This window comes from Anguilla anguilla, chromosome 18 (genome assembly GCF_013347855.1).
Source record: "Anguilla anguilla isolate fAngAng1 chromosome 18, fAngAng1.pri, whole genome shotgun sequence".
Lineage (NCBI taxonomy): Eukaryota > Metazoa > Chordata > Actinopteri > Anguilliformes > Anguillidae > Anguilla > Anguilla anguilla.
In genome coordinates this window covers 8,548,400-8,558,913 of record NC_049218.1, presented here as the reverse complement: position 1 = coordinate 8,558,913, position 10,514 = coordinate 8,548,400, and the positions used below count along the sequence as shown (strand labels likewise).

Sequence of the window (10,514 nt, the reverse complement as noted above, 5' to 3'; positions counted from 1 at the left end):
GGCCATTTTAGATGTTGTCAGCCAGAATTTTGAACTTTAATTTTTGAAACTCAAAGTTAATTAACCCTTTAAGGTGTAAGATCACAAATGTGTGGTTAGAATGTTCTTAACTAAGCATTCTAATGCCTTACGTAACAATCACTACTGGTAACTGAAAGCAATGGAGTTTTAGAACACTGACTTGGAATTTTGAAAAAGAAATGCATTCCAAAAAACCTACTCTTCAAAGGGTTCAATTATTTTTAACTGCAAGAAAAATCACACGCATAAATATAGCTTTGCACAAGTAATTTTTTTTATTAACTGCATATATTAGAAGTTACATTCGTTCAAAAAGGAAACCAAGAAATGTATTTTATAAATAAAGTATTCTAATAACATATCTTGGTAAATCGCACACTCCCCCAAAGTATCTTTGTCTTCCATTCATTTCATTTGAGCTTTCAGAATGTTATGCACGTTCCCAAGCACTCTAATCAAAAACTTGCAAATAATAACACCCCTCTAAAAACTATTAGCCTTATGCTAAAATTACCGATGCCCCCCTCTGAGAGTCAGTCTCACTGTGTGTGAAATGTGAAATCAAAATGCATTAAGACATGTGCATGATGACCAAAGAGAGATTTAGATGCCAAACTTATCTGTGAGCAGCTGAAATTATTCTCCGTTCAGCGGATACCCAAAGGAATGAACAGCAATGTCATATGTTTTGACACGTGTCTTTGTCAAGAATCTGTTATCAACAGACCCTGTACTTGGTTAGGCTTCGTTAGAAGGATGGAGAATTTGACTTTATTTTGACGGGCAGGGGGACAGATGGAACATTTCTCCATTCAGTTTTTCAGGTTGGAAAAATGAAGAATTCTAGTCTATAACCCCTGAGGGAACTGTATTCAAGGTCCAGCTAGTGCTTTCCCGACTGCAGCATTGATCAAAAATATCGGCTGGCTGATGGAATGTTTGATATGGTTATGTTTGGAAGAATGTTTATTTCTAACAAGTGGCTTTTATGGCTTACAAACATTTGCGATTCATAGAACAAAACAGGTAAATATTTTAAATTTTCCTACAAGTTTTACTTTTTTGGTATCGCATATGGACATAAAGGTACATAAATAATTTCATATAAAATTGTTCTGATTTACAAAATAAAGTGACATCTATTATGTGGTGGTCCAATCTTGCATCACTTAAATTCTTCAGATGAGTATATGTTATGATATCATTCTATGCGAATACAAACTAATTATATGCATAATTGTGGATCATTATGTGGTCTTCATCTCTATGATACAATATGATTGTACTATGCCCAGTACTGTAGTGCTCAATTCAATGCATTTATTGAACTACCATTTACAGAAGACTAGTTCAAACAACGCCTCTGGTCCATGGCCAACACACAATATATACAATTTCAACTTTCACTAAAGTATGTATGTACAATGTAAACATTTACTTCATATATAAGAGCCAGGTTTTCACACATTATTATTTTTTTAACGCTGAAATATTTCTGTTTTGGTTTTAATACTGACGTTTTTAGCTAAATGGTCTTCAAACGGCAAATCAATAATGAAATGATGGCGGGATTCTTTTCAGGCAGTTTTCCTCAGAGTGTCTGTAAAATAAAAAAATGACAAACAGAACATTTTAGATCATTGATCAGGGACAGCCAGGTCAAACATGAGCATGTCACGTATAATGTGAGGTTTTCTGTAGCAGGCTTGGGGCAAACGAGCATTCAGACATGCTTGTGTTTTCCTGCTTGTAGGAGATGGTGAGTCTTGTGGGCTGGGTGGCCTGTTCTCGTGATTACGTGTCCTTGTGTTCTCAAGTTCTTTCTCTGACGCAGCCAAGCGAGGGTCAGTTAGGATCACAACTGTGCACCGTCTGCATTTGACCAATAATGGCAGAGGGAAGGACGAGAGCTCATTGGTTGGTTTGAGTAAGGCCTGCTCTTCAGGCCATTTTGGGCTTGTCTGCTTTCATCGTGCTTCGTAGCCCGGCTCCATGGCAACCGTCGTCGTGCGACAGCGAGGTGCGCGGAGCTGAGGCCAGGCTTCACCTGTTTTTACCTGTTTGTGCGCCGAGGCTATGCCGAGGACGGCACTAGTGGTGACTATAGTGTGTAGAACCACGTGACGTGGGGCTTACCAATGGAAGATGACTGAGGAGCTCATCCACACTGACATCGTCGTAGCTCTCTGGAAACGGGGGGTCATTTCTCGGGGAGTCCTCCTTCAAAGTTGAAGGGTCCTCTTGGCTGTCAGTGAGAAACAAACTGTAAATTAGGAACAAATAGTATTTTAATGAAACAGAGAGAGAGAGAGAGAGAGAGTGTGTGGGTGTGTGTGTGAGAGAGAGAGAGAGAGTGAGAGAATGTGCGCTGTAGGGTCTGTTGATGTCCATTGTTATTCAACACTAAATCAATTAAAGCAGTCGACTAACCTCCCCCTGTTCTAAGACTTCATTACTTATTAATGACTGTTATTACTGATGCTATTATGCCGTTATAATACATAGGAATTGGTCTTAAGATTTAGACATTTAACAGAGCCAGACCACCTTACACAGTTAAATTCCCATTATTTACTTTTTTGCTTGTTGCATGCATTTCATTTAGTCAACTGAGAAAAGTATCTTTCTCAAAGGCACAATGACAGTGCCTGAGAATCTCACCTACAAGTTACAAGCCCAGTTCCTGAACTATTATACACAGTGAAACGTTCAATGTTAAATACATTCTCACAGTATATATGGTCTCAGTTGGACTTATATGTACTCTGTTAGAGTTGAATTAACGCTGGATATTTTTCCGTGCGCTGCAGTCCCAATTTCCAGCTTTTTTTTCTAGTAATAGTGCACTTTTCAGCGAGATCTTACCTCCTCTTCCCTGTGAGCACAGAGTTCAGATACTTCTTCACAGCCATTTGTTTCCGGAAGCGACTGTAGTTATCTGTAAAAATGGCATCCGAATGACGCTTCACCGGCATCTGCTCCTCCATCAACTCATTACTGGAATTACACAGAGAGGATTTGACATCGCAAAAGTACTATTTATTTGAACATCTGGCTCTAACGTGCCAAATTGAAACAGTGAAACGGAAAGAAGTAGGCTATTCGAAGAAACGTCACGAAATGTTGATTAATTTGTGTGACCTGAGCTGGTTGAACAATATAAATTCGTACTGGAAACTTAAACCCAAATTAAACATAGACATTTGCAAACTTTTTGGTTAGTGTAATAAAGTAACCTATGCACTTCGAATCGAGGATTCATTGTATTGTTGCAATAGCGATCTCCTGTGCCCCAAATAATCTTTGCAAGGTGCGCACCTCTCACAATCGGTGAAATGACTTACTGCAGGCTACCGATACAATATCGATCACCCCTGCCCAACCTCTCCATCCCTTCATTAACCCAGTTATCATCGGCAATATTTTACGGGAATAAAAGTATTGAAAATAACACATAATATTTTATATAATTAGGTTATGTAAAATATAATTTATTCGAATGCGTTTGGGAATGGAATGTTGACCTCAATTGTCACAACTTGGCTGCTGCTTCAAAACAAACCTACAGACTTTTCTGTGTTACTAGATGTACAATGTAACATAGAAAACTAAGAGACATACACTGAAATAGCGTCTCGTTGTATTTCCTCTTGCCTTAACTGAATGAGCAGAGATAATTGTTTATTCGGTTATAGCACTCTAATTTGAAATGGGCTAGTGTGTACGATTTATAGTTATTGTATAGTTGTATAGTAGTTATCAAAGTAGAGCAAGCAAGTAAAACAAACAATCCGAACATAAACCCAAGTTTACCTCACTCTTTTTCCAATTAAAGATTCCAGGTACCGTCTGGCGGATAGCTGTCCAAGAAGTTTGCTATATCCGCTCGTGAAAAGACCGTCTGCGTGTCTTGTAGGTCTGAAAAAATGTATTAATAAAAAACTTTGAAAATGCAATTGAAGTCTGAAAACAACAGAGCGTAGATGGCTTTACACCACTTCGTCAAGCGGTAGGCTACATTTCAGTTGCATGAATTATTGCAATGGTCGAATCACTAATAAGACGAAATGAGCAATAAGAACTGAATGTGTAATTATTTTGATTAGACCCTTACCTTGCTGCTGCTGCGTTTGAAAAATCGTAGTAAAATTTATAATTCTCTGGAAGTGAATCGTGAACTGAGGGACTCTTTGTCCAGTCGTTCTCGTTATCGCCTTCGAGCTTATCCAACCTGTGGATCAATAATAATTTGATGATTGTACCAATACTAGCCAAAAAACAAGATAATAATTTTAAAATTAAAATAAATCAGAGGCAATCGAGGTAGTCTCCTGATATTTAAGTGAATAAACATCCCAGAAACTTTAAACATGCCAACCCGATTTCTGGCTTGAATGGAATATCCATCTTCAGTTATTCTGATATTTTTTTCAAAAGTGACAACCCGACTACTTTGCGTATAACAATAGATACGTTATCTTTAAATTATGTTTCAAATAGTATAAAACATATATTAAAAGCAGTCGGTCTGAAATGTACATGTACAAATGCACTGTTATTGAATACTTAAATGCTAATAAATATCAATCCTTTATCTTTGATCGTATATTGTTGTATGGTAATGCAATGGTGCTATTGAGCAAATTTGAGTGCTGTGTGACACGCAAATTGGATGAGGCTCGCGTAAAACTATATACAAATTATTGTCCGCTTTTTGTAGTGTCCTGAGCGTAAATCAATGCACGACACATACAGAAAAATCAATTGAGTGTACATAATCAATCACATCACCTAAAAAGAGAGAGCGCTTACATAAGTGTAATTTACATACATAGCCATACTTTTTGCATGAGCAGAAACTCTTTAGGAAGACACAATACGATGCCCTCACTATTGGGGTGGCAGGTATGCCATCCCGCCAAGTTACGCCTTGTTGAGATTTGCATCGTCCAACGTAATTACGTAAAGGTAGCCTTGAAACGGCACCTGCCTGTTAATATGTGTAGGGAGGACAGCTGTGCGTTGTTTGCGGATTGAGAGAGAGCTCATACCTCATAGATGGATAAGGTAGGCTCAGGGTCCTGGTATACAACACGCTGCACAAAGCTATCAGGAGGAGAAGCTGGGAGCCGTTCCTTGGTAACATTGCTTTCAATCTGCGCAAGAGCAGAATGTGTTAATCCGTCTTCAATCAGCCTTGAATCTTCACTATCTGAGAGAATCTAAAGTATTATAACACGAGAATTCGGCCAACTACAAAGGAACGAATACAAGTATGTCGGCTATCTTTTTCCGTGATATCGAGAGCAGGTAACATATGACCTGCTATCCACATAGCTTTTCATGTCAACTATGTCCAATGTAACATATTAGTCTTGGATGTTTGATAACATTTTAAATAATTAGGCGACTAAAACTATTGTGATATAAATCTAAATTTAGCTATCACTAAATTACTACAAAAAACCGTAAGTATAGTATTATTAACAAAGTTAACAAAAATAAAGGCAACATTACATATCAACCACTTAAGCTGTTAAACAATCGTTCCAGGTGTAACCAGACATACCTTTTTATAGTAACGGATCTCTTATACAAGTCTCTTAATGCATTGATCTCTTATACTCGTATACATTTTTTTTTTAACAGGGAACAATTAGAAAAATAAAAACTACCGGGATGTCATTAACTTCAAGAGTATACAAATCAACAAATAAGCACCCGGAATAACAGTCACAACACGCCAACAAACTCCTTGTACTCACATGTGCGTTGAAGTGTTTTCTGTGTGTCTTTGACAGAAGCTGTCCGTGGTCCTGATAGCGGGGTTTTTATTATGCAGGTGGCTGAAGTATCTCCGAAAGGCGAGGGCGCGCTCCGCTGAATGTCACTCCCGCTTGTCCAATCAGTTTCTCTAAGGTTTTGCGCTCCCGTTGGCTCGTTTTATACATTTCAACACTTTTCATTACACAGGAAGGAACCAGATTCGATAAGGGCTAATACGTCATTACATGCCCCATTGGGACGCATGCCTTCGTCACCGGTTGTTGGCCGCCTTAGTCTGATGAACCAACCCTACGGTGGAATTAAGTTTTACCCAGAGAAAGTGCCACATTTTATGTGATGCATAATGTTGATCCATTCTGCTGCTTGTACTCCATAATGTCCAGCTGTAGGTAATACGCAGGGAACCTATAATAGCTACTTTTGGAATATTCTTAAATCAATACAGCTGGCATTATGTGCACAGATTCACTGGAATATGGTGGAAATGATTTGACGTAAACATACTTTCAGGTAAATTATGGAGACCATAAAAGCACATTGGTTTCTGCACTGTAAAATATTTACACGTTAGTGATAACTGCATACTATAACAGTAGACATAGAATAAAAAAATGGCATATTTGAAAGAGTTATTCTTTTACCTTTAACAATTGGTACTAAACAACTATGAACCAAAGAATGTTACAAATACAGAATGACTTCTTTATTTATAACCTCATTCTCTATTTGTAACCTTTAAAGTTGTAGAAGAACGATAAAATGGTGAGGAACTGAAACAGCAGATCCACAGTGCATCTTCCATACCCGAGGAAGACATAGGTACGCGATTGGAAATTAGTTTTCATTTACTGTAAAATAGAAATTAATTTATTTATAATATGTAAGTCTCCCTGATAATATACTGTATCAGAGGGAATCCCTAACCTTATTAATCCGATATGGATTCAGAGCCCAAACTCGGATTTGAATAGTCAGGTGATGGGAGTTTAAAATAATATATAAAGGACGTATGGTGTTTGTTCAGGGTCAGATTTTCCCCCCCAAAAGCCTTCACTCTTTATGTGTCACCCAGCTCTGCCGTTACCTTGGAAAGGGTCATTCATTGAAATTGAAAGCGACGTCAAAATGACACGAGAAGGGTACTGTGGGCATACTCCGAGTTAATCCATGCTGCCGTGGCTGAGTGAATGACAGGCTGCTATGAGCTCGCTTTCTGTGTGATCAGAATAATTCTATTTACACATGTTAGTCAGACTCTGTTCGGTAGACCCTATTATGCATCTGCAGTCGTAACTTCGCCTTCGACAACAAGGCTCCTCTGTAGTTTCTGAGGCAGGCTACTCAGTTGAGAACTGTGTCCTGGGAAAGGACGGGTATGCTTTCAGTCTAGACCAGGTGTGTAGTGTAGGAAACTGCAGTGTGGCATAACGTTTAAGTGTCTGAGCTTTTAACTTCGAGGTTTCTGGTTCAATTCTCGAACGGGGCATTGCTGCTGTATCCTTGAATGAGGTACCTGACTTGCACCAGTAAATATCCAGCTGTATAAATGGATCATATGTACCAAGAGAAAGCTGTGTAACTCACTCTCAGTAAGAGTGTCTAATACTTTAAATGCCACTGGCTCCGTCACTGGCTCCGTAGCAAGGCCTACTTACAGTCTACTAATCCCAATAGAAACACAGCAGTGGTAGCTGTCATACCATAGAAACAAGTCTGTGGTACTTTTTCTATAACTGTGAGTTACTTTACAGAACATGAATGTAGAGTAATGCAGATAATACAATTCAAACCAATATTTGCAAGTTTTCATCTTTTAATTATCTTTATCATGACATACAGACCAGTCTGTGCTGAGCTTAACTTGCGTGACATCGGTGCTGCCTGGATCCCTGAATCGCGTATATAGTGATTTCAGCTCAGACCACCAGTCACTCTGAGCTTAATCACATGGGTAATGCAATCATGCCAAAAATTAAATGGATTATGCGCAAACTACTGGGAAACATGCTGGCTTAATTGACAGGGATGATTTAAAACAGAGTCTGCCAGGGGCCCAGTGTCCAGGAAATGTTTGCATTATTTCGACAGAACCGGGGGGGAAATACGAATTCCCCACGGGCTGAGAACGGTTCGGGTCGGGCGGTCACCCTCCCGGGGAATTTCGAGAGACCTGTCCTGTCGATGGCAGGGAGTCGCTCGTCCCGAGATCATTATTCCTGCGTCCGTCGATGTCTCAGCTGCCAATTATGCCCGCCGCAGGATGCGTCTGCTTCCATTCTCTGTCCCGTTCCCCCTGGCCGTCGCCGTCGTTGGCACTGCTGCGTGTCGCCCCATCCAGTGCCCAGCCCCAGCGCCAGTCACGCGGTAATCACAGAAAGGCTGGCGGTGAGTCACGGTCTCTCGTGGCAGCTACGCGGTTCATTCTCTTCCACAGACACGCGGATGGACGGATGCCTGAAAATTCTCGGGAGTGAGGCACATGTGGAATTGACCAGGCGAACCTCTTTACCTTGACAAATTGACAAAGACCATTAGGACAGAAGTGGAAAGTCACTTGGGAGTTTTTTTTTTTTTTTTTTACGGAAACGCCCAGCATGAGTCAGGCGTTTTTGTATACGCATTTTCACCCCCGCACACACACACGAACACCTTGGTATTCAGACCTTAACACCTTTCCTAATGATTTCGGCCGGCAACACTTCCCTGGTTAAAGATCCGAGAAGCGAATTGAGATTAATGAAAGCCAGATAAGGAAATTACCTCGCTGATTGTTAGAGGCAGGGGGATCTGCGCCGTATAAATCAAGACAGAAAAAAGAAAGATACCCTTTGTTGAAACTGTGCGTTAAAAATAAATCTTGACTACAATTGGATAAAGGGGGTTGGTACTTAGAAACATGCCCCAGCACAGAACACCTGTTCTCTATACCATAAAGAAAGGATCCATGTTCATATTCATACACTATTAAATAAAAGGATAGCTCAGAAATTTAAGTTTCACCAGTAGAGATCATTTCCCAATAGAATTATGTCAAAAATAATTTATCTTGAGGTTATATTTGCCCTAATCTTCACTGTCTAGGCTTCATAAATAATTATGTTTTTATTTAAATGAACCAACTAATGTTACTTAAATCGAGCTATTTTTTTATGGGGGGTCACGGAGGAACTGACCTTCCTGTCACATGACTAACTCCTACATTGGACCAATTAAACAGCTTCTTACAGCATCATACTAATGCTTGAAATGCATCTGTATATTCCGCCAGGTAAAATACATTATCCTCAATAATGGTTTCAGAGTCTCATTAGGTTTCTGTGCTGGAGGGAGAGAGAAGCATGACACGCATCATCCGAGTCCCAAACCAGAGAACAGCTCTCCTGGGACCCAGGAGGGATCATAGCCAATCACATTACAGAATTTAGTTCTGGGCCACTAATAAAATTGTGTTTTACATTTCCTTCAATGCTAACAAGATAAATAGTGCATTTAAGACATGCTACTCAAATCCCTGACTGACTGGAGCTCGCTAATGGTCAGATGCTTCTGCTGGGACATGGAATAATGGTAAAGGGACCCACAGAAGAGAATTCCTAGATCTCGGAGGTATTACTTGAAGAGTGCAGGGAAGTAAATGAAATTATGCAGTAGTTTTGATTTCTTTGGAAATTATTTTATTTGAAGCAGTCAGATCAGCTAATTGTATTTAACACTGAGTGATTATTATTGAACAATCAACTTAGTGACATTAAATAGACAAAGAAACAAGACATAATTAATGGACACAGAGGGGTTAAGAATATTAAACTTTGGGAAAGTGTGTCATTGGCCATAAAATGTGTGGTTAGACCCTTCTGACTGCCAACCAAATTATAAGGCATTTGCTCAATCCATGAAGTATATTTGAATTTTCCTGCAATTCAGGCTGAAATTTTTTTCTAAAGAGCACACATTTGTATCAGTGTTTAATTCCATGCATGTGTGAAATGTTTTTTATGAAGAGTATTTCACAGTATATTCAGAATATATCGATATTTCTAAATTGGATATTGATAGTTACTTTGAGTATTGCTCAATATTTCCATTCATTTTGTCTTTTCAACAGTAAAGGTTAAACAGCACAACCATTCAATAATTATGGTGTGAATAAAACATGGCCAAAATTATGTGGACACCTGACATCCAACATCTCATCCAAAATTATGGGCAATAATATGGAATTGGTCCACCCTTTGCTGCTATAAGAACTTCCACTCTTCTGAGAATAATTTATACACGATATTGGAGCATTGCTGCAGGGATTTGCTTCCATTCAGCCACAAGAGTGTTAGTGTGGTTGGGTACTGATTGGGTGATTAGGCCTGGCTCGCAGTTGGCTTTCCAATTGGTCCTAAAGGTGTTGGATGGTGTCGAGGTCCGGACTCTGCGCAGGCCATTCAAGTTCTTCCACACCATTCTCAACAAAACCATTCCTATATGGACCCTTCTGTGTGCCCGGGGGCATTGCCATGCTGAAACAGGAAGGGCCTTCCCCAAACTGTTGGGGAAGCACAGAATCGTCTAGAATGTGATTGTATGCTGTAGCCTTCACTGGAACTAAGGGCCCCAGCCCAAACCATGAAAAACCACCCCAGTTCAAGGGGTGTCCAGATACTTTTGCTCATATAGTGTATATATATATATTTCAGCTGCTTTTTATAATGAAG

The 10,514-nt window shown here is 39.5% G+C and overlaps 1 protein-coding gene across 1 annotated transcript; it reads right to left on the bottom strand.

Moving 5' to 3' along the window:
• Window positions 1-273: 273 nt before the first annotated feature.
• vip (vasoactive intestinal peptide) lies at window positions 274-5,939 on the bottom strand. The gene is made up of 7 exons (XM_035399884.1): window positions 5,787-5,939; window positions 5,073-5,177; window positions 4,136-4,252; window positions 3,835-3,939; window positions 2,887-3,018; window positions 2,158-2,266; window positions 274-1,621 (listed from the first exon to the last, which is right to left on the bottom strand). The coding sequence occupies exons 2-7, from the start codon at window positions 5,165-5,167 to the stop codon at window positions 1,613-1,615; spliced, it is 567 nt and encodes a 188-aa protein (XP_035255775.1). The 5' UTR covers window positions 5,168-5,177; window positions 5,787-5,939; the 3' UTR covers window positions 274-1,612.
• Between the last annotated feature and the right edge of the window lie 4,575 nt (window positions 5,940-10,514).

Bases quoted from the DNA above. Each gene is read 5' to 3' on its own strand.
- vip (XM_035399884.1), bottom strand. From the start codon at position 5,167: ATGTTACCAAGGAACGGCTCCCAGCTTCTCCTCCTGATAGCTTTGTGC. The intron at 3,940-4,135 runs GTAAGGGTCTAA...ACATTTTTTCAG, and splicing joins TCAAACGCAGCAGCAGCAAG to ACCTACAAGACACGCAGACG. The intron at 2,267-2,886 runs GTAAGATCTCGC...TCTCACTGACAG, and splicing joins GTGCTCACAGGGAAGAGGAG to CCAAGAGGACCCTTCAACTT.